This window comes from Peromyscus californicus, unplaced genomic scaffold (genome assembly GCF_007827085.1).
Source record: "Peromyscus californicus insignis strain IS unplaced genomic scaffold, ASM782708v3 Scaffold_7__1_contigs__length_154581171, whole genome shotgun sequence".
In the NCBI taxonomy this organism is placed as follows: Eukaryota; Metazoa; Chordata; class Mammalia; order Rodentia; family Cricetidae; genus Peromyscus; species Peromyscus californicus.
In genome coordinates, this window is record NW_026294595.1 from 7,109,655 (window position 1) to 7,133,586 (window position 23,932).

The window sequence follows — 23,932 nt, forward strand, 5'->3', positions numbered from 1 at the left end:
GTATCCCTAAGATTTCAGCACTTTACATTCCTTACCCAGTATCGGCACTCTACCAAGGTGGTCAGGACAGGCCACGCAAAGGGGAGGGGCACACACCTTAGACCTCTGCCCTAGAACTTGCAATGCATGCCTGAGGAGTTTAGATCCCTGGCATCTATGTGAGAATCTGGGACGCAATGGCAGGGATCTGTAATCTAGCACTCCCTAGGAGGCAGACAGAGTTGTCCAGGAGCTCGTGGGCCAGCAGGCTTGGTGTATGCAGTGCAATGGCAAGAAGTGAGAGCCACTTCCACACGGTGGAGAATGAGAACTGATTCAGGAAGCTGTCCTCTGACCTCCACGTGTGTGCACTGTGGCACCTGTGCATCTGCCCTTACACACACAAACACACACACAATTTTTAAAAAGTCAACAGCCAGGCATAATGGTGTGCCACTTATAACCTGAAGAGGGAGTCTATGAAAATGCCTCTGTAAGGCTGGCCGAGAGGCAAGTCCGTGGGGTGTTTTCTTGCTTCCTGATTGATGTAGGGGACCCAGCTGACTGGGTGACAGAGCCACCCCTGGGCAGATCATATATAAAAAAGCCAGGGGGAGCAAGGCAGTAAGCAGCATTGCTCTATGACCTCTGCCTCCAGATGCCTGGATTCCCGCCAGGAGCTCCCTGACACTTCCATTCATGGAGGCTGTAGGCTAAAGCAAACCCTTCCTTCTCCAAGTCGCTTCTGGTCATGGTGTTTTGTCATAGCAACAGAGAGGGATTTAAAACAGTGAGCTTCAAGCCAGAGAGACCCTGTCTCAAAAATTGAGGCTGGAGAGCACTGGCTGCCCTTCCAGAGGTCCCGAGTTCCATTTCCAGCACCCACATGGTGGCTCACAACCATCTATAATGGGATCTGATGCCCTCTTCTGGCCTGCAGGCATACATGCAGGCAGAACACTGTATACATAATAAATAAATAAATCTTTAAAAACGAGCAGATTACTCATGAGGAATGACATCTGGAATTATCCTCTGGTCTTCACACACGTCCATAGGCATTCTGTGGAATATCACTTTAACTATGTAAAGATATGCCATGTTCGTTTACGTTGCGTTTGTTTAATTATGTAAAGATGGTTGCTGCTTTACCTTGCCTGCCTAAGGCACCTGAACGGTGGAGAGCTAGGCAGTGGAGGGATAGGCGGGGCTGGCAGGCAGGGAGAATAAGTAGAAGAGAGGACAGATCAAGGGAGAAAGAAAGGGAGACGCCAGGGCCAGCCAGGCAGCCGCCAGACAGACAGACATGGAGTAGGACATACAGAATGAAAGAAAGGTAAAAAGTCCCGAGGCAAAACATAGATGAAGAGAAACAGGTTAAATTAAATGTAAGAGCTAGTGGGACAATCATAAACTAAGGCTGAGCATTCATAACTAATATTAAGTCTCTGTGTCTTTCTTTGGGAGCTGGTCGGTGGTCCAAAAGAAAGCCTGCTACATATGCACACACACCACATGCCTGCGTACCCACATGAGCATGGATGCATGCGTACACACAACACCTGACCTGCATAGAGGACAGACAGGTAGGACCCAGCGGACAGTGCGGCCACTGCTCTGCCTGCAGCCTCTCTGAAGACCTCTAGTTGCCTACCCTCTCTGCTCTCACAATTCACCTCACCTCCGTCAGCAAAGTGCTCTCACGGTGTGCAGCTGAGCCGCCCCAGAGAGAGGCCACGCACATCTGGACATGTCTGCAGTTCCTTGGCAGACCCTGCGGCACTAACTTGCAGCTCTGTGTGGGTTGTCCACCGTGGACTCCGGCCAGACCTGTCCTCTGTGCTGGCCATCCACAGCCACTGGAGGTAGCGTGAGCTACAGCTCAAGCGTGGCACAGCCCTGGCCGACAGGGACACACGGGAGTGGGAAGGTGCCCCAGGGCAGAGGACAAGAGTAGAACCGGCTGCCAGGGCTGCTTCCCCGAAGAGCGAGCAACTTCAGGTTCCAACAGTTTGCACCGTGGAGCTATCCCTGGCGGCATCATCTCTCTCACACAGGCAGCGGCTGCTGACTGGTCAGCGCTGTCAGAAATACACCAGCTAAGAATCCTACAAGACTTCATGTAGCTGGGCGGTGGTGGCGCATGCCTTTAATCCCGGCACTCGGGAGGCAGAGGCAGGTGGATCTCTGTGAGTTCGAGGCCAGCCTGGGCTACAGAATGAGATCCAGGACAGGCTCCAAAACTACACAGAGAAACCCTGTCTTGAAAAACCAAAAAAAAAAAAGACTTCATATAGAAAAATCTCAATTCAAAAGTAGGAAGTACTCTTGAATGCATTGGCTCAGGAGATCACTTCCTAAATATAACACCAACAGCACAGACACTGAGAGCAACAATTAATAAATGGGACCTCTTGAAACTGAGAAGCTTTTGTAGGGCAAAAGACACGGTCAATAAGACAAAAAGACAGCCTACAGAATGGGAAAAGACCTTCACCAACCCCACATCTGACAGAGGACTGATCTCCAAAGTATATAAAGATCTCAAGAAACTAGACATCAAAATACTGAACAATCCAATTAAAAAATGGGCTAAAGAGCTAAACAGAGAATTCTCAAAAGAAGAATCACAAATCGCTGAAAGACATTTAAAGAAATGTTCAACATCCTTAATCATCAGGGAAATGCAAATCAAAACGACTCTGAGATACCACCTTACACCTGTCAGAATGGCTATGATCAAAAACACTAATGACAGTCTATGTTGGAGAGGATGCGGAGCAAGGGGAACTCTCCTCCACTGTTGGTGGGAATGCAAACTTGTACAACCACTGTGGAAATCAGTATGGCGGTTTCTCAGAAAATTGGGAATCGATCTACCTCAAGACCCAGCCATATCACTCTTGGGCATATACCCAAGGAACGCTGATTCATACCACAAAGATACATGCTCAACTATGTTCATAGCAGCACTATTCGTAATAACCAGAACCTGGAAACAACCTAGATGCCCGTCAACTGAAGAATGGATTAAGAAAATGAGGTACATATACACAATGGAGTACTACTCAGCAGAGAAAAACAATGAGAGCATGAAATTTGCAGACAAATGGATGGAACTAGAAAATATCATCCTGAGTGAGGTAACCCAAACCCAGAAGCACAAACATGGTATGTACTCACTCATAAGTGGATTCTAGATATAAAGCAAAGAACAATCAGACTGCAACCCACAGAACCAGGGACGCTATACAGCAGGGGCGACCCTAGGATGACTGTGGCTTAGAATAAGTTTTGGTTTTACTCAATCACTGGGCAAGCCTCAATGAAACATTTCACTATTAGAATAAGAATTTATACTGTATCAAGCTGATAATAGAAAAATAAATAAAATGGGGGGAAAAAAAGAAAAAAAGAAAAGAAAAGAAAAATCTCAATTCCTGGTGCTCTCAAAACCACCTGCTGGTGGCTAGAGGTGGCAGCTCTTTCAGAGGTCCTGAGTTCAATTCCCAGGACCCACACAGTAGCTCACAACCATCTGTAACCAGTCTCGTAGGATCAGATGACCTCTTCTGTTGTACAGAAAAAACATCCATAAGACATAAAAATATATATATATCTTAAAAAAATAAACAAAAAAACCCCTACCTGCTGACTCTGGGCTCAGCTCCTCCAGAGCTGCAGGGACTGTGCCCATCTGCACAGGACTCCCCGAAACTACTTCACCCAGTCAGACCTTGCCTTGGGAGCTACTGGACTACTCTGAACGCTTCATCCTGCAGAGCATCCCACTTCCACCTTCGCTTTCGCGAACAGCTCCACACAGTGGACTGACGACCTTTTCAGATCTTACTGCCTGGCAGGATACTCACAGTAACCAATTCCACCCAATCCTCCAAAGGCTCTGGGTGAATGACGGCAAGCAGCTGCTCCCTGCACTGGGGCGGTGCCACGGCAGGGACAGGTAGTGTCAGGGACAGGGGGGCGGGGGGCGGGGGGCGGGAGGGGGCAACGGGACGCTGGCAGTATTTACTCCCCAGCAGCATAGCTCCTGGAGGACCATCAGGGCCAGAGTTGGGGTTCTTCTGCCCAGCCCAAGCGAACATTTCTAACAGCCCACCCATGCCACCCGTGCCCACTTACCACCGTCGTGTCCGACTGGCTTTCCACTCAGCTGTGCCCATGACTTTGGTCCACCTGGCACTGAACTTGTGTTCTGAGAGGAAGGAAACAAGGAGAACCAGCTCAGCTAACCTGCTGCGCCGCGAGCGCCTTGGGATGTGGCACTCCAAGCTGGGGGCCCCAGGTTCCACCCCAGTACCACAAAGTGAACAGAGGGTGGGGTGAGGGTTGCATTTTAGACTGAAGCCTCCTGCCGAGGACAGATGGCCTCTTTCGGGGCTCTAGGAATAGCAGTCCCAGGCAGAGTCAGGAGCTTGGGGCCCAGAGCAGCAGAGCTGATGAGCACACACAGAAGACCCAACCCACACCCGCCCTCACGGCGAACTCTGCAAACATTGCCAGGCTGTCCCATGCCCACACAGAGCTGTGTTGTCTTGCTCCAGAGACAAAGCTCCAACCTCAATTTCAGCACATGTCTCAATCTGTGCCAGGGATAAACTGAGGAACACGCACAAGAAACCTAACATGCCCGACCATGTAACAACTGGTGGTTTTTACAGCCTGACTCCCCTGAGAGGCCTGTCTCTTCTACTCATCCACCCTTGCCTGCCTCAGTCTCGGGCCTGCTAGAGAAAGAAGCCTTTGCTGAAAGTTCATGAGGCTAGCAACCTGTGGATCAAGTGAAATCCCACCCTGCCTCTAGAAGGGTCTGGTCAGAACCCAAATGGGATTCGAGAATGAGTACATAGACATGGCACTCGTGACGGGACCCAGGCTTACCCACCGCTCCCATGAAGAAAATGTCTGCCTGCCTGTGTCTGCGCCAAGTCTGCAGAGGTCTCCTGACCACACAGGACATGCCCAAAGGGCAGTAGGGCATATAGCTGGGCCTGTAGGACCTCTTGTAAGCAGAGGGGCACCAGGGTGGTGCCCTTCCCTCCCCCAACACACCTCACCCATGTCAATAGACCTGGGATTACACAGCCCATACCAGGAACATTAATGGAGGGATGTCAATCATGCTGGTGATTTCTATTTCAAAAGCAGTGGACTGTAACTCCCAAGACCTTTAAAAAGTAACGTTGTAAGGTATCCCTCTCCCTTCCCAAGTTAGAGAGAAAACTCCAGTCTCTAAGAAGAGTTGAGTGCTAGACAAATGACCCATGTGGGACAGACTCCTTCCTCCACTGGCCAAAACTGCCGAAGCCCACACCCTTTTTTCTTTTTCTTTTCTTTTTTTTTGGTTTTTCGAGACAGGGTTTCTCTGTGTAGCTTTGCGCCTTTCCTGGAACTCACTTGGTAGCCCAGGCTGGCCTCGAACTCGCAGAGATCCGCCTGGCTCTGCCTCCCGAGTGCTGGGATTAAAGGCGTGTGCCACCACCGCCCGGCTCCCTTTTTTCTTTTTTAAAATTAATTAATTAATTTTTTCTATTATCAGCTTGATACAGTACAAATTCTTATCCTATTAGTGAAATGTTTCACTGAGGCTTGCCCAGTGATTGAGTAAAACCAAAACTTATTATAAGCCACAGTCATCCTAGGGTCCCCCCTACTATGTAGCCTCCCTGGTTCTGGCCCACATCCTTCTTACAGAGGTGCCCAGGACCCTATCCAGGTTCCAGAGCCAGGGCTAGAGCACAAGTGTGTTTACCAAGCTCTACATGGCTAAATCTGAAACACCAGGAGTTATAATCCCCCTTGGCTTTAAATCTGGGAAAGAAAAAGAATTCAACTCCACATGTGATGTCACAGGCCCAAGGGACTGCGGCCAGTATGTATGGAATCTGATGGAAACAGGGATCTTTAGTGCTGGAGAGGACGGTGTCCCGGAGAAGCCACGGGCTCTTCTGACACACACGCTTCCAGTCACAGCAGATGACAGCACTGTATAATCCAGGAGACAAGACACAACTAAGGTGTCAAGGCAGTGGCTGAGGGCTGTAGGCGTGGTGGCACTTGTCTTTAATCCCAACAAAAGCAAGGCAGAGGCAGATGGCTCTGTGAGCCTGAGACCAGCCTGGTCTGCATGGCCAGTTCCAGGCCAGCCAGGGCTACACAGTAAGACCTTGTCTCAAAAAAAAAAAAAAAAAAAGGAACTGGGTGGCAATGCACACACCTTTAATCCCAGCACTCGGGAGGCAGAGGCAGGCGGATCTCTGTAAGTTCAAGGCCAGCCTGGTCTACAGAGTGAGTTCCAGGACAGGCACCAAAGCTACACAGAGAAACCCTGTCTCGAAAAACAAAACAAAACAAAAAAACCAAAAACAAAAAAAGCAAGAAAGAAAGAAAAGAAAAAGTGTGGGGCACCACAGTCAGCCGCTGTGTCTTCAAACTCACCAGACAACAGGGCATCTCTGTGGCCTGACGGCACTTCCTGTACTGTCATGACACTAGTGTCCACAGGGCACCAGCCTGGAGTCAGCCCAAGTGACCGACCTGCTCAAGACAACTCAATCTCACCCAGGCAAACGAAAGCCTGTGCTCAACTCTGTCACCCAAGCAGCACCCACCAGGCCTCAGCAAGTCAGGGCACGGTCCCCAGCACCTACCTCCTGACTGATTGACTGTGTCGGCTTCTGCAAATTGGAGACAGATTTCTGCAAAGCCGGCTGCGGCTGCGACTCCGGCGGCTGAGAGCCTGTCACACTGGAACTGGAAGAGAGCGGGATGCAGACTGGGTCAGACTCCACCCAGGGCACCTGCCTGCCACAGCAGGGACACCCACAAGGCGGTGACCCACGTCCTGTGATGCAACGACACTGCCCAGGACATGGGGCAGTCTGCTGCTTGCCTCCAACAGCTGTCACATGAACTTGAAGAAGCAATAAAAGGAGAAACTGAGTCACTGGTGTGAGGGGCCTGAACTCCATTCCTGACCAGGTTGCCCCGCTTTGAGACTCAATGGACTTCTACCATGCTTCAGTGCATAAAAGAAATGCATGCTCTCAATAAAATAAAAATTTATAAGTATAAATAACAATCATAACCATTCATTTCCCAGGCATAAGCTTCAATTTCCATAGATTTTCCTATTCACATGTTCATATGATATTTTTAACACAAGATTGCCCTGTGTATATGTACGACTCCACAATCTCTTTTTTCAGTCTACTGGAGCTCTTTACACATAGAACTAGCTTTAATGATGAGTAACTGCAGTTGGATGAGCCATAGTTCATCAGTTTCTGTTCCTCTTCCTTCCCCATTACAGAGAACGGCCACAAACATTTTACACACACACAGGTCTTTGGGCACTCTCTGTTACCAAAGTCATACGACATATGGATGAAGCTGTCGGACCAAGAGTTCTTGAAACTTAAAAGCTATCACCAGCTGCCTTTACATAGGCCGCAGTGTGTGCCCCACCTGACTGAGAGGAATTAGGAAGGGTGTGTGGAGCCTTCCGCTCTGCCTCAGAGCCTTGCACTTGACAGCCTTGGACAAGGTAGCCGCCCACTTAGTGAGGAGCAGAGGTTGCCAGGGGCTCATCTGATGGTCAAACTCCACAGACACACTGCTCCAAGTTCACCTGACCCGTCACTCACCAGTCACGAGAATGACAAACTGAAGGCCACTGGTCCTCTCACATCACCTTCTAACCTAAAACAGAAGCTTCCAGGTAGTGGCACCTCTGCGTCCCCAAACCTAGCCTCCAAGTCCCCCCACAGGAGGCCAGGCCAGGGCAATGGGGAGCCTCCTGGACTGCTCCCTCTTCACTTCCTCCCGGCAGGTGGCCTTCACAGGGGTGTCTGGGACTGCCTCTGCCACTGCTGTGAGACTGAGGAGGAGGGGCAGCACTTTCTGGCCTCTCTGCAGCTTTTGGAAGTAGAGGCAGAGCTTCCACTGAACTGTACCACAGCTGCTTCATCGAAGAGCTGGTGGATGGTAAAAACAGCTAACGTGTGCCAGGCCCTCTATGGCAAGTTATTATCCCATGGGTGCACCACAATGCCCTGGTGACCACCCCTGGAGCTAGGGACTATTCCTCCTTGAAGGCGGGACCCTGGGGCTCAGAAGTGAACTATCCCTCCAAGTCCCAACAAGCCACAAATGGTCTGACTGGAAACAGCACACAAGGCCAAATCTGAAGATCGGGTTCTATCTGTCAATTAACAGCACCCTCACAAACTGCCTGCAAAACATTGTTTTGTTTGAGACAGAGTCTCTCCTTTTAGCACTGACTGACGTGGAATTCACCATGTCGACCAGGTTGGTCTTGAAATCAGAGACCTGCCTGTCTCTATCTACTCCCCAAGCGCTGGGGTTAAAGGTGTGCACCACCATCCTTGGCTGCAAATCGTTTAAATAGCTCAGGACCCATTTCAAACACTCCCACAGCATATCAACTGGTGGCATGGTTCCCTCACACTACACCTCCTCTTTGCCATACTGCAGGGACAGCCTTCCCAAAGCTGCCATATCCAGCACAAGCCTGAAAGATGGGGGGCTGGATGGCAGGGTGCATGCTGGGTGACTCTCACTGTCTAGTTCCCTATGTCAGCAGGAAGGGACCACAACAAACGCAAGGGTGAGGGTGAGGGAAGCCGGACAGCCTTGGTTTTCACACTCAGCAGCAAGCTCCAGCAGGAGGCTCCCACCTCTGGAGCTCCCCCTGCCTGGCCATGGCTCCCTCCCCAAGAAGAAGAGATCAAGACATGCAGAGGCTCAGAGATCAAAGAAGTCTCATCATCTGAGGGCTCGTGCAGCTCAAGCGCCCAGCTGTCTCTCTAGAGACACATGGCTCAGGACTTGAGTCTCCTAAGGCTGCGGCTGCCAAGCTACATTCTCCCAACATGGAGCACACAGGGCCCCAGCCCCAACCCAGTGGCTCTCTGGGGAGGTCTGAATCACTGCACACACTCCCTTGGGGGGTATGGCTATCCAGAGAAAGGCTACTCATCAGCTCAAAGGCCCAGCCACACAAAGGAAGCAGCAAAATGCACACAGTCAAAGAGAAGCCGGCCATACTTCTTACTCCCAGCTCCGCCCCCCCAGGCCAGACTCGCCTCCTACAGAGCAGAAGATGCAAAGAGCCTTGATGCACACCCGCCCTCCTCGGCCTGGTCATCACCTTCCTGCTACTCACCTCTTTGGGTCTTGCTGGTCCTGCTTGTTGGCCCATCCTGTCCCGTCCTTGGGTACTATCACGATGTTGGGGTCGTTTCCTTTGTTTTCAGACTTCAGGCTTGGCAGGTTTGCAGGTGGTGGCATACGCCGGGCTGTGGCAACTTTCCCGAGACTCTGTAAGCCATGTCTAGGAATAACTGTAGGGAAAGTGCACGGGACAGAACACACACCTCACAGGAGGAAAGAGGCCAGTTCGCACCACTGCTCAGCCTCCAAGTGAGAAAGACAAAGCCAAGCAAAGACAAGTGCCTGGCAGTCACTCCAGCCCTGCCAGCTCCTCCCCAGACTGCAGAGACAAAGGCGGCCGGATCTGCACAGACTCTCATTCTACTGAGGCGGGGTGGGGGGTGGGGAGGGGGGTGGGCTCATGTCAGGGAGGGAGGAGCCAGGACCAGGAAGCTCAGCCCACAGTGACCACCCAGGCACCCTGAGATGGCCTGGCTACGACCCAAGAACCCCCAGGAAGGCCGTGTGGGTGGTAACAAGTCCTTCCTGAACTTGTTCCACCAGGTTCCACAAAGTCAGAACCAGGAAACTAAAAGGGAAGGATGCGCAAATGCTGTGTGTGTTATTCCACCCAGCAGCCCCGCTGACAGCCTACAGGGACACAGCTGCCCGGCCAGGTGTCTGGTCACCTTACAGGAAAAGGAAGCGTAAGAGGGGCCTTTGGCCGGGCCTTACCTGAGGATCTGACCGCGCCTACTGATCTTCCTTTATACTTGTCAAACAGGCTGAGAGTCGAGTACTTGCTTTTCCCATCCTTGCCCTGGGTTATTTGCCCCAAACGATCGGACATTGCGATGAAATGTCATCTAGTAAGGAAATTTTTCTCGGCACCGCTCCCGATTTGCCTTTGGAATGGAAAAGAGGGGGATCAGTCACCAGTCCCCCAATTCAGAGGAGCAAATCCTACAGGAATCACTAAGATGTAAAGACAGTCATGGACTGTCCCAAAGAAAATGCCCTCAGCATTTACCCACAGGTGCTCACTCCAGGTAGCTGGCTCTGCAGATGGCCTGGGCTACCCCACCCCCATTAATGACCTGCTGATGAGACACACTGGAGTCTGCTGCCACGGCCATTCTATAAATAGATTTTGACACACTCGGTCGCTCTCCAAGTCAAGGACAACTCTCCAAGACAGAAAACAACACTCCTGACTTCTAGCTCATACAAAAAGGCAGCAAAAGAGACCGACGGAGGTGCACGGCCCCCTCGAGCCACGGGTGAGCCACGGGTGAACCACGGGTGCCGAGTCGGGTGGGGGTGGGGTGAGGGAGGGGTGGAGCAAACCCCACCAAGGGAAATCCAAGTACAGGCTCCGTCAGGTCAGGAGCCAGCACCTGGAGAACAGCAGCTGTGCAACAGAGCGGGGTGGGGGTGAGAGACTGCACCAGCAATCCTCTCCACTCGGACACACCTCGAAGCCTGGAAGAAAGCTTCCACCCTTTCCTTTCTCCTTGTCTGCCGTTACTTCACGAATCCCTTCCTTCCAACACTAAGTGCCCCTCCGGTATTATTAGTGAGCTCTGTGCTCAATGAAACTAAGACCAAGACTGACCTTCACCACCTTCTACTCCACACGCAGCCTTGACTAGAGATGCTGAACCTGAAGCGTGTACAAGGCACTATGGCTTCCGAACACTGGAAGCAAGTCCACTGCTCACAGGGCCATTAATACAAGGTGACTGTGGGAGCCCGTTTTCGGGTTCCTCATGGCTTTCTTTACTCAGCAGATCTGCATCGAGAGGATGACTAGGACCATGGGCCTGAGTGCAGGTGTCTGACATGGTCTGCACTTGGCTGTGCTGGGGGAGGAGGTCTTTTGCTCCACCCCTTGGCGTCTCTATAAATACCCTGGGGCAGAGACAGTCAGGGCTGGTTGGAATAGGTTCCAGGCCCTCTCGGGGCTATCCTTTATTTTCTATCTGTTTATCTCCGCAATCTAAATCCTTCTATGTAATATTTCCTGCTGCTCGCACTCAAGAAAACTCTGGGGAGCTGTGGGGTTGGTGGGTAAACACCCCACAGGTGACTAGGAGGCAGATGTCATAGTGAGGTGTGCCACTCTGTGATTCTGTCCCGAAGCTACTCAGGCTAGAACACATCAGTGTATCTGGCAGGCATTTTGCATCCAATAGGACAATGTTTAAGACAGACGTCTACAACGTGACCTTAGACTACAAAGCACAGGGAGCAACAATCGATTACAACAGGCACCAAAACAGACGTCAGACAGAGCCACTGACATCACATCTGTGCAGACCCAACACATACATCCTTTGCACAGGCATCAGCTCTGGCACGAACCAGCTTTTACCACCTTCATTCCATTAGCCAACACTCGATATACCTGAGACTGGCCGGGTGCTGTGAGAGTGGGTGAGCACACCCAGGAAACGCCCTTAAGAAATGCATGGGGGAGCTGCAGAGACAGCCTAGTGAGTAAAGTCATCTGCTGAAGGCCTGATGCCCAGAACCCACAGTGGCAGGACAAATGCAGCTCTGGAAGTTGTTCTGACCTCCATATGCACACCATGGCACCTGTGCACACAGAACCTAGACAACACCTGGCCCAAGACCAGTGAGCCTCTCAGCTCCATGGCCTGCGTAGGATTAGTTTTATGCATCAGGAGGGGAGCTGACACATCCCTTTCTTTGTCTGTGGATCTCCCTCCTCTAAACCTCAATGGCTGAGTCCGCTCTGCCCTAGCAAGAGCATCCTTCCCTCAGGATGGACCACAAGCCCTATAAGAGAGGAACCTGGATTTAAGCCACTTCAGAATAACCAGCACTTCACAGGACCTCAAGTATATGTTGACTCACAACTCTCCATGAAGTGGGAAATGCATTTCAAAACCGCTATGAGACACCATCTCACCCCAGTCACAGTTGCTAAGTACCAAAAGGACAGAAGGTGGTGGCGCACGCCTTTAATCCCAGCACTTAGGAGGAGAGGCAAGGGGATATCTGTGAGTTTGAGCCCAGCCTGGTTTACAGAGTGAGTTCCAGGTCAGCCAGAGCTGCTACAGAGAAACCCTGTCCTGAAAAAAAAAAAAAAAAAAAAAAAAAACCACAAAGGGGAAAACCCCCCACAAATGTTGGAGATGTGCAAAGGGGTACCAAGGAAGAGCACAGAGGGTCACAGAGCACTCATAATGTGAGTGCTCCAGCAGTGCCACTCCTGAGCACACATGCCAAGATGTGAGGACAGCGTGTGAGGATTGTGCAACCCCATTCACAACAGCCAAGACGCACAGTCAACTGGGGTCTTGTGGACAAACAGAGGAAGTGTACATGGAATATTATCTAGCCAGAGACAAGAATGAAACTGTCATCTGCAGCACCACAGATGGAAGTGGAGGTCATTGTGTTGTTAGGTGTAGAGATTCAGGTACCAAAAGGCAAATTTCACGTGTGGTGACCTGCATATGGGGGCAAGATGGTGCCTGCCACCATGACTGAGCTCTACTCCCAAACCTTCAGGGTGGAAAGAAACAACTTCCACAAGTTGTCCTCCGAAGTCCACATAGTCCCCACATAATCCATGTGTAAAATAAACACGTAAGTTTGGTTTTTTTTAATTGATCATACTGAGCAGTGGTGGCGCACACCTTTAATCCCAGCACTCTGGAGACAGAGACAGGCGGATCTCTGTGTTAAAAGAAGTCTAGTCTGCATAGTGAGTTCCAGAACAGCAAGGGCTACACAGAGAAACTCTCAAAAACAAAATAAATAAAGTTGATCTCAAAGAAGTAGAGAGAAAAGCGGTGTCTACCAGAGGCTGGGAAGTGGGAAGGGAGAAATAAATCTTAATAGTCTGGAGTGGAGCAGAAAAGCTAGGGTGGGCAGCAATGAATGGGATACTTCACAGCAGCGAGCAGAGGATACGGAGTGCCCTATCCAAATCAACAAGCAATTCCGCAGTGACAGGTCTGCCGGGCGCCCTGGCGCTCATCTAACAGTCAGCCGCTGCACACAACTGCACACACATACTGAATGTCTACCACATTCCAGAAAAACAGACAACTGCCTTGCCAAAGATATAGGTGTTGGAGGCAAGGCTCAGTGGTTGCAGTCACTGACTGCTCTTCCCGAGGACCCAGGTTTGAATCCCAGCACCAGATCCAGAGGAATCCAACACCCTTTTCTGGACTCCACAGACGCCAGGTACACACACAGTACACAGACAACATACAAGCAAAATACTCACACACATAAAGTAAAAAAGTGGATTTCCTTATAAACAGGATAGGACCTAAGGTAGCATGCACTTCCATCAACTCAGACTGATGGTTTGAAATAGAAGTGGTTAGCTGGGTATAAATCCCCAACACCGTCTGTGGGTGGTGCATCCCCATAACGCAGGTGCTGAAACAGGAGACTGAAGCTTCAAGTGGTTAAGAGTACTTACTACTCTTGCGAATGACCCTGGTTCAGTTCCCCACACCTACCTGGTGCCTTACAACCACCACACATTCGCACATGTGTGCACACACACATATAGCTGAAACTGTTATTTAAAAAAAAAAAAAAAAAGACCAGCATGTGCCAGATGCCTTACCCTGAACACAGCCCTTGGGATGGTCATGTGATGGGACCTGTACCCTGCATCATAGAGCAGCTTCCAACATGGAACACGAGTTAGTAATGACCTATTTTGTACTCTCAGGCTAAAAATTGTAGATTTTAGTTTTCTGTAACTTTCATTTTAAAGAAATGTAAATACCACCGGGCATTGAGCACACCTTTTATCCAAGCACTTGGGGGGCAGAGGCAAGCAGATCTCTGTGAGTCTGGGGCCAGAGCCTGGACTACAAAGCTAGTTCCAGGTCAACAAGGGCTACACAGGAAACCCTGTCTCAAAAAAAGGAGGAGGGAGGGAGGGAGGGAGGGTAGGTAATGCCAAGAGTAGGGACCTGTCCCAGGACACTGGCCAGAAGCAGCACGATGAATTACAAACAGGGACTGTGAGTGGGTCTGTCCAGTGCTGTATGTCCCTCAACCAAGAACAAGAGTCCTTGTTCCCAGAGCCTGGTGGTGGTGTGGCTAAGCAAAGCCCTGGGTGGCATGCAGCCTGCATGTGAGAAGCCCCATGGTGCCACGAACAGTGCCACAGCCAGAGCAGAGGGTCAGGCAGAGGTGGGACCATGGAGGCAGCTGGGAAGACAGAGAAAGGACTGTGAGATGCAGAAGGCAGGCCTCCAGAGGCTGGAAGAGGACAGGAAGTGGACTCCAGGAAGTGGACTCCCCAGAGCCTCCAGCACAAGGCAGCCCTGCTGGCAGCCTGGCCTTAGCCCTGGGAGACACAGCTCAGGTTTCGAAACATCAGAGCCACAAGAAAGCCACTCAATATATATAGTAAGTTACCACAAAAACCGGATGTGCTAACACTGTCCTACACCCAACACAAGGCTAAACCTAGAACGTAACAGAGGACAAGCTAGACATCACCACACCTCACAGCCAGCTTAGTGGACATGCCACACAATCTCCTGCCTTGACACAGGACACACACTAAATAGCAACCACATTTCTGTGGTCCCTGACCACAACTGTCTCTGGCCACCGGGAATGACCAGTGATACCCTGTCCTGGCACCTCCTTCCCAGCCACACGGTGTGCAGGACTAGACTTAGCACCATTGCTTAAAATCTGATGAATTCTTAACTAAAAACTGAGCCACACAATGAGACCCTATCTCCAAAATAAAAAAGAGGCTAGGACACAAACAAAACGGGACATTGGCAAGACGGGAACACGAGGGAGGCCTCTGTAGCCATTCTTTTTTTTGGGGGGGGGGGGGGGGCGCGTTTCTACTTATTTATTTATTTATTTATTTATTTATTTATTTATTTATTTATTTATTTATTTATTTATTTACATTCTTATTTTTGTTTGTTTTAGTTTTTCAAGACAGGGTTTCTCTGTGTAGTTTTGGTGCCTGTCCTGGATCTCGCTCTGTAGACCAGGCTGGCCTCGAACTCACAGAGATTCACCTGCCTCTGCCTCCTGAGTGCTAAGATTAAAGGTGTGCACCACCATCGCCTGTGTAGCCACTCTTGTATGTGTGTAGCTGGCTTTTATTTCAAAGCAGTATTTATTTATTTGTTTGTTTTTGGTTTTTCCAGGCAGGGTTTCTTTGTATAACCCTGGCTGTCCTGGAAGTAACTCTGTAGACCAGGCTGGCCTCAAACCAACTGAGATCTGCCTAAGTGTACATCATTAAAAGGGTACATCACTACCACCCGGCTATGGTAAATATTTTTGTGTCAGAGGACAACTTATAGGACTCAGTTCTTGTGGAACTCAGGGACTGATTTTGGGTCTTCAGGCGTGGCAGCAAGTGCCTTCATCAGCAGAGCCCTCTCTGTGTCCACGTCTTTGATCCAGCACCGACTAGGCCCACGGGCAAAGAGGCAGGGAGAACAGCACCACATCATGCCCACCTGGTACTTGGCACTGAAGCCAAGAGTCCCCCATCCCCACCCGGGGAGCCGCACAGCATAGCCTGGAGGCCCACAGAGGTTTCCTCGTGAGAAATTACTCAGGGTCAGAGAATCTGAGCTTGCTTTACCCAGCAGAGCTCCATAAGGAGATGACTTGGTCACAGGCGTGTTTACCAGCTGTTTGGAAGGATCTACACTTGGCTGTGCCGTGTGCTTTGATCTTGCAAGAGGGAGGTCTTTTGCCTTGCCCCTTGGCATGTTATAAAAAGCCTTTTGAATAAACCTCCAAGGCTGCTGGGTGTTGACCCAGGCCCTCCCAAGGCTAGCCTGTGTCTCTATCTGGTATTTTCGTATCCCTCTCCCCTCCACCGAAGAATTCTAGGAAAGATGGGAAAGGTGGGAACGGGACTCCCGTAGTGACCGACAATATCCTGCCACTGCAGGGGAAGGGCCGACACTCTAAGCATAGGCCCACTCGTGAGAATTTAAAAGTATCTGGGAGGTGATGGTCTGTCTCCAACTGCTTCTTGAACTGTGTGTTCCCAGTAAATTCAGCCACTCAAAAAGCACTGTGTACTTGCCATGCCTTGAGTGTGGGAAGGGGATGCCTGGGTGACCTCAACCACAGGGAGCACCCAGGCCGGCACCACAGCTGCACAGCAGGGGGTGGCGTGCGGCCAGTCCACTGAGTTTTGCACCTGCTGGCTACTGTTGGTATCGCCAAACTTCAGTCACCTCACTGCGGAACAGCTGGTCAAGAACTCTCAAGTGCTGGCCAGCTCTAGCCAAGTACAGCCATGTGACTCTCACTTTCGTGTCAAAGCAGCCATCTCTTTCCAGGCAGTGGGAGTGTTATGGAAACAACCCCCGGGGGAAGGGCGGGGCACCTGTTCCTTCCACAGTCACAGGTGAAGACCACACTGTGGAAGGTGGTCTGCCCAGGCACACAGCTCCGGAGGAATCAGCACTAGGAGTCATGTTACACCTGGCTCTTCCTAAGTAAGTCTGCTTAGAACACTTGAAGGGTCTTTAGACGGCTACAACCCACTGAGCACAACTCCAACAGGAAACTGTAGCCGTTAGAACTCCCCCCAAATTACTTATCTTTCCCCCAGAGCCTGTGGTATTTGGGTCCTGGCCTGGCCTCCACCCACCTGGCTCTTCTGCCTGGCGGCTGGTTTTAACACAGGCCAGAAGCACTGGCTGTGAGTGGGCTTTTAATGGGCTCCAGAGAGATGCCCATCTTCTACCCATCCACACACACTCCCACCCAGCTTGCAGGCCAGGATGGCACGAAGCAAGCCTAGGCAGGCGTTGCCTGTCAATCAGGAGCTGCTGAGGCCTGCTGCCGGGCAGGTCTGTGGGACAGGACTGGCCCAGACACTCCAGGTCCTGGCTGGGAGCACGGCACAGCCTGGCTCACAGCCACAGTTGTCGGCTGCCTTCTGTTCTTTTTGTAGGTGACAGGCTCTTTTTATCTCCAAACAAAATCTAATCTGGAACTTCAGTACCACTGGGAAAACTGGAAGAAACTGCAGGTAATTTGCCTGGCCTGTGACCCTCCTGTCCCACAGCAGCCACCTTAGGCACTTCAATAGGGCCCAGGTGCACTGTGCAAATCACTGGCTCAAGAGAGAACGTCGCTTTTAGCCAGATGAAGGGGAAAAAAATCCTCATGAAGACAACTCTAAAGAAGAACTAGTAAGGACAGCCATTTAGAAGTCCATAAGTGTGCACACTTGGGCACGTGATCTAAAGACAACAGAGGCCCAGGCTGGGCAGGAACAAAAACCACCAGAGAGATTCTGGCCAACAAAGACACCGACACCCAGGCCACGCCTCTCCAGACTGGGCTCGCCTGTCCAGCAGGTTCCGGCTGTCTGTCCTCCACAGGGTCTGGCTCCCTACACACTATTTCATCAAAAGCCATTTCCGGGTTAACAGGATTAATTTCACTCCACATTTGGGTATAAGCCAGCGTCAGAGGACCAGCCAGGCAATCTGGGATGGCCTATGACTGGTGGGAGAAAGTGACAGCTGGGTACTCAGGCTGATCCTGGCAGCCATGGGCATTTCTGAGCACCAGGCACCCCACCCCCCCCAGGCCCTCATGTGCCCTGTGCTCTACACAACACCCTTTTCAGAGGATACTGTGTCAGCCTGTTTGACAGAGGAGGGCATTCCTGTCCAGTGGTCAGGACAGAGAGATCCTGTCCACGGTCAAAGGGTCCAGGGCCTAGACCCCAGGCGGTGGCTCTGTGGCACCGGTGTTGTCAGAGCAGGCAGCAAAGACAACGGATGTGTGCTGACAGCACTGGATGGTGAACCCCAAAACAGAGCTCCCATTCACACCCTGATTTCACAGGCCAGGCTTCCATGGGGAAAGCCCACTCTTTCCACAGCCTCCCTGATGTTAGGACCATCTACCACCTGCCTCCTCAGTCTTCACCTGAGGACCTGAGGACCCGAGGACAGCATCACCCATACTGATGAAGGACCTCTGCCAGCTCCGAGCACAGCCGTCACTTGGAGAGCACGGCTGGGAGGCACCCAGAGAAAAAGGAGGGAGATGGGTGCTGTGTCCAAGAGGGGAGACATCACCAGACAAGATGGCAAAACCAGGACCTGCCCAGAAAGAAAGCAGGTGAGGTAAACACTCCAGGAAACACCTACAGGGACCAGGAAGACCATAGTCATTAGGATTTCCTTATCAGGGTCAGCAAGCTGGCTCAGCACAGTGATGGTGCTTGCGGCCAGGCCTGATGTCCCCACGGGTTCACATGTTGAAACACTCTGTGCCCGATTACAGTGGTGTATGGGGAGGTTATGAAACTTCTAGGATAGTGGTTCTCAACCTGTAGGTCATGGCCCCTTTGGGGTCCCACATCAGATATTTACATTACAGTTCATAACAGTAGCAAAATTATAGTTATGAAATAACAACAAATAATCTTATGGAGCTGAATTAAAGGGTGGCAGTGTTAGAAAGGATGAGAACTGCTGCTCTGGAGGGGCCCTGCAGGAGGAAGGTCATCGGCAGGAGCGGGCTTTGAGGGCTTCGAGCCTCGCCCTGCTTGCAATTCGCTTTCTAGTCTCCTGCCTTGCACACGAGCTTGTGATCTCTCAGCTTCCGGATTCCATGCTCCGATGTTGCCTCCCATCACATGAGTCTCCCTCCGGAACCTTACACACTCTGCTGTACGTCATTTGGTCATGGCGTTTATCACAGCCACAGAAAGTAATTAATACACCTGATCCCCAAGCTCACTCCCCAAACCCACGTTAGACAAGAGCACCCACTCCTTCACGGTGTCCTCTGACCTCCTCAAATGAGCTGTGGTATGAGTGTGTCCAAACACACCACACACACGCACACATGCCAACTCTTAAATGTAACGAAAGTTATACTTTTCATAAATGAGCGGGACAGTGGTGGCACACTCAGGAGGCAGAGGCAGGGGGATCTGGTCTACAGAGCAAGTTCCAGGACAGGTTCCAAAGCTACACAGAGAAACCCGTCTCAAAAAAACAAAAACAGCCGGGCGGTGGTGGCGCACGCCTTTAATCCCAGCACTCGGGAGGCAGAGCCAGGAGGATCTCTGTGAGTTCGAGGCCAGCCTGGACTACCAAGTGAGTTCCAGGAGAGGAGCAAAGCTACACAGAGAAACCCTGTCTCGAAAAATCCAAAAAAAAAAAAAAACCAAACAAAAAAATCATAAATGTACTCATTAAATCTCACTCAAAAATGAAAGAGTTAACACCATAAAATCCAAGCAGAATATCAGAATAGCCATCATGTGCCAGTATCTGCCAAAAAGCTACACCTAAGGAAAGCCCAGAGCCAAGAGTGGTGATCACGTACTCTCAGCAGTTAGAGGTAGAAACAGGAAAACCATTAGTTCAAGGCCATCCTCAGCTACATATCGAATTCAAGGCCAGCACTCAGCTACATTGACTAGCCTGGGCTACATACATTAACCCTGCCTTTAAAAAAAAATTTTGTTTTTAAAGATTCCATTATTAGCCAGGCACAATTGGTGTATGCCTTTAATCCCAGCACTTGGTAGGCAGAGGCAGGTGGATCAATGTGAGTTCGAGTCCAGCCTGGTCTACAGAGTGAGCTCTAAGACAGCCAAGGCTACAAAAAAACAAAGATTTCATTGTTTATTTCAGACATTTCCATGCTCACAGGCCAGTACATGCTCCAGACACTGGACCATTTGGTGCTATGGGACACAGACACATTATTGAGCAGCCATCTGGTACACCAAGAGCAGGAAGCCCCCTAACCTCTCATATATATATATATATATACAAAGCCAGACAAGGACATTCAGCTGCAACAGCTTGGCCCTGCCCAATGCATCACCATGGTGTGTAAGCATCACGAATAAAAATAACATACACAAGGGGCAAAAAACCCTCATCATAAAAGCAGGAGCTAGGCTGTACACGAGGCCACGGCTTTCTGACCTCTGGTGTACAGGTGAAAACACACAGGGACAAGAAGATGGATCCAAGAGAGAAGGTTCAGCAGACCCATCAGATGGGCCTCCCTCAGCAAGAGCATGGCCCAGCATTCTCCACAGCTGTAGCACTCAGACGCTCTCTACACAGCATTCAGAAAGACACGACTTGGGGCTGGAGAGATGGCTCCGTGGTTAAGAGCACCGACTGCTCTTCCAGAGTCCCTGAGTTCAATTCCCAGCAACCACACTGTGGCTCACAACCATCTGTAATGAGATCTGGTGCCCTCTTCCCGCCTGCAGGGTACATGCAGGCAGAACACTGAATACATAATAAATAAATCTTAAAAAAAAAAAAAAGAAAGAAAGAAAAGCGGGACTCAAGGAATGAAGGATGCCTCAGCAGTTGGGTGCATACTGCTCTTAGAGAGGATCGGAGCTCAATTCCCAGCAACCATGTCAGGTGGTTCACAATGTGGGAGCCCATTTTCAGGTTCCTGGTGGCTTTACCCAGCAGTTCCCCATAGAGAGGATGATTAGGACCACCGGCCTGAGTGCAGGTGTCTGGGATGGTCTGCACTTGGCTGTGCTGGAGGAGGAGGTCTTTTGCTCCACCCCTTGGCGTCTCTATAAAAACCCTGGGGCAGAGACAGTCAGGGCAGTTGGAAAAGGTTCCAGGCCCTCTTGGGGCTATCCTTTATTTTCTATCTGTTTCTCTCCACAATCTAAATCCTTCTAATATTTCCTGCTGCTCGCACTCAAGAAAACTCTGGGGAGCTGTGGGGGTTGGTGGGTAAACGCCCCACAAAATGGTGCCATGAACAGGGACTAAAGAAAAAAGGGAGGGGGACTAAAGATAAATAAACTAAATAAAAGTTTTATTACACAGTTTTTGGCGAAAGTGCTGAGTCAGCCCTGCCAGTGGAAAGGGGCATGCCAGTGTTATGTTATGAGGCAGGGGTTTTTATCCTCGAGAGAAAAGGAAAAACGAACTGGAAAGACGTCTGATGCTTTCTTTTCTGTCAGAGAAAGCATCTCTTTGAGAAGCTTGTTTCAACTGACTCCTGGTGAGATGGAGTGTAGCCCTGAGGAGTGATTGCCTCTGGCATAAGCTCTGTCCTTGAGCACCCAGACAAGCAAATGCAACCCACTGGGGGACTGGGCCAAGTGAAGGCCTGATGAAGCAAAACACCTGTCCTAATGGGAGCTTAGAGATGGCAAAAACCTCCCCTGTTAGAAAAGAAGCTTGATTTTTGAACACAAACCTCACAGACTCCGAAAACAAACGGACTGAAGCCCCTACCTTCAGTAGCAGCAAAAGCCGCCACTTTAGTGTCGGAAACTGGTCTCAGTTTATTCCCCTTACCCCAGAAACAAACTGGGAACTGTCAGGGAGAAAGACTCTGAAGAAACAGAAGGGACATAATCCTCCCCAGAAAATGCATGACCTGTGAAAGCTGCTAGAGTTTGAGGCAGATTGGGGGGGGGGGGGGGAGTCCCACCTCCAAAGGCAGCTAGCAGAGGTACAGAGCCGCAGACAGATACCTGAAGCTCTGCATCTGGGGGGAAAGGAACAAGCAAAATGAGAATAAAATCAGTGGGAGAAAAATCTCTCTGAAGGAGTTATGGAAAAGCTCTGTTGTAAGTGCTTTTTTTACTGACTGGCTAAGGCAAATGCAAGCCCCGAGGAAAGTTGCTATCAGGAATGCCAGCCTCAAATGCACTCTAACGAGGCAGGTGCGGTTCTGATTTGGGGCCCGTGTCAAATGAAGGAGAGACACCTGTTGAAGCCAGCTCAGCGAGAGCAGAAATCTCCCAATCTCCGGTAGTTGAAAACTTAAAACACTTTGTTCAAATCTCCCGTTGCAAAAGCAAAAAACTTGGTTCAAACCTCCCAGGCAAAATAAGTGATAAGTGAGCCGGTAAGAGAGCTATAAGTTGACTTTCAGACCCAAAAAGAACTACGGGAAATGAAGTCCGAAAGCTAGCTTGCAACAAAGGACTGATATAAGAGAAATGCATTCTGGGAAAGGTAGTTTTTCCACTAAAGATGGCGACAGTGCCTAGAAGAACTTTTCAGCTCAAAAAGACATTCATAGTAAACTTAAAAGTACAGCTTTTAAAAGAAAGAGGAAAATCACCTCAGTTTGTTGAATGTCAGTTCCAGTGAAAAACTGAAAGGATATGGAACTCAGAGATTCATCGTTTTTTGGCACCTTTGCCGAAAATGCCTTATTTTCCCTAATAGCTGTGCTCGAAATTTTTGCTAGGAGCTTTATAGTAGTTCAACGGGAATTTCACTCTCATCCTGAAGTGATGAATTTGGGTAAAGGGACAGTCTCTAACTAGAAACTGTTTGTCAACAAGCCATTTTAAAATCCTTAACAAGGAAAAGCAGTCCATATACTGAACACTGTTTTAGAAGAAACGTATGGGAAATTTAAAAAGTTCTTTGCCTTGAACAAACAGCCTGCAATGAGTGATTACTTTGCAAATCTAATAAGGAGACAAGGAAACAGGCATTCAAAAAGAAATGACTGCTTTATAGATGGGAACAAACTTGAGAAAATCTAGCTGTCTTACAAAAGAGTTGCTTCACCTGAAAGTTCCTTATACAAAATCAACGCTAAATATCACAGCTGCTAATAATATCACTAGTTAAAGCTAAGGAAGTGAAAATACTAAATCATGAAAATGCTCTTCCTCTGAGTAAGCTAATGAAGGATATGTTTCGTGAAAGAACATCTATGTTCTTGACTCCTCTGAATAGTAGCAGTTTTGGTAAAAATGTTGGGCTAATAAAAATCTATCAGAAACATCAGCATCATTAAAGAACTCATGGCAAATACAGCTTTAAAAACTAAGAGGGAAAATTGTATCAGTGTGAGTATGAAAAGCATAATTAATAAATGAATTTTCTCGATATCGAGGTTCCGCCTTGCAGTCCAGGGATAGTAGGAGTAGAAAGAGGCTTCCAGACTGCTGAGGAGTTTGAGACAACTGTAACTAAGTTTCAGCAATGTTTTCAGACCTGTTGAAAGCTGCAGGTCTGGAACCTGACTCCAATTTTAGACAACTATCTTCTGTTGGGAAATTGACTGTTATGGAATGACTAGCTAAGCAATTCAGAAACAGAATATTCCTTACAAGGTTTTTCTTTTCTCTTTTCCTTTTTGGGTTTGCTGTAAACTGATGTAGCTCTTAATAGAGTTGTTATAAAACATCTGAAACGCATAGCAGCAGAAGTCACTGAGTCCCAGAGTTAAGAGAAAGCTGTTAAAGAATTACACTCTGGTTTCAGTCTATCAAGAACTTTTAGAATGGCAAAGCTGATTATAAGTTCTGAACTTTAGAAATTATTGGTGTACTTTCTGTCTAGTTAAGAGAATATTTCTATTAGAGATAGTGATGATAATTAAGAGTAAGAAGTAGAAAATTATTCTGTCTTGTTAGAAATGTTAACTCTCTTCTAAGTGTTAAGAAATCTTTAGGTGTTTGCTAAATTAGATATATGCTAAGAAATAAAGATCTAAGTTAGGGCTGGAGAGATGGCTCAGTGGTTAAGAGCCCTGCCTGGTCTTCCAGAGGACCTGGGTTCAATTCCCAGCACCCATATGACAGCTCACAACTGTCTGTAACTCCAAGATCTGACACTCTCAGATAGACATGCAAGTAAAATAAAAATAAAAAAATAAATAAATTTAAAAAAAAAAAATCTAAGTTAGCAAGAAGTATCTAAGGTAGTTCTAAGATATGCAGTAATAAGCTTGTTAGAAGTAAAGATACTAC

The 23,932-nt window shown here is 49.3% G+C and overlaps 1 protein-coding gene across 7 annotated transcripts in view; it reads right to left on the minus strand.

Moving 5' to 3' along the window:
• Prrc2b (proline rich coiled-coil 2B) overlaps positions 1–23,932 on the minus strand; it is a 93,786-nt gene that overhangs the window by 48,228 nt on the left and 21,626 nt on the right. For all 7 annotated transcript variants that reach the window (XM_052724391.1, XM_052724393.1, XM_052724392.1 and 4 more), the window contains exons 2-5: positions 9,910–10,079; positions 9,188–9,365; positions 6,651–6,753; positions 4,123–4,195 (exon numbers count right to left, since the gene is read on the minus strand). In XM_052724391.1, coding sequence (XP_052580351.1) covers positions 4,123–4,195; positions 6,651–6,753; positions 9,188–9,365; positions 9,910–10,024 — 469 coding nt within the window. In that variant the 5' untranslated portion in view covers positions 10,025–10,079. The remainder of the gene's footprint in view (positions 1–4,122; positions 4,196–6,650; positions 6,754–9,187; positions 9,366–9,909; positions 10,080–23,932) is intronic.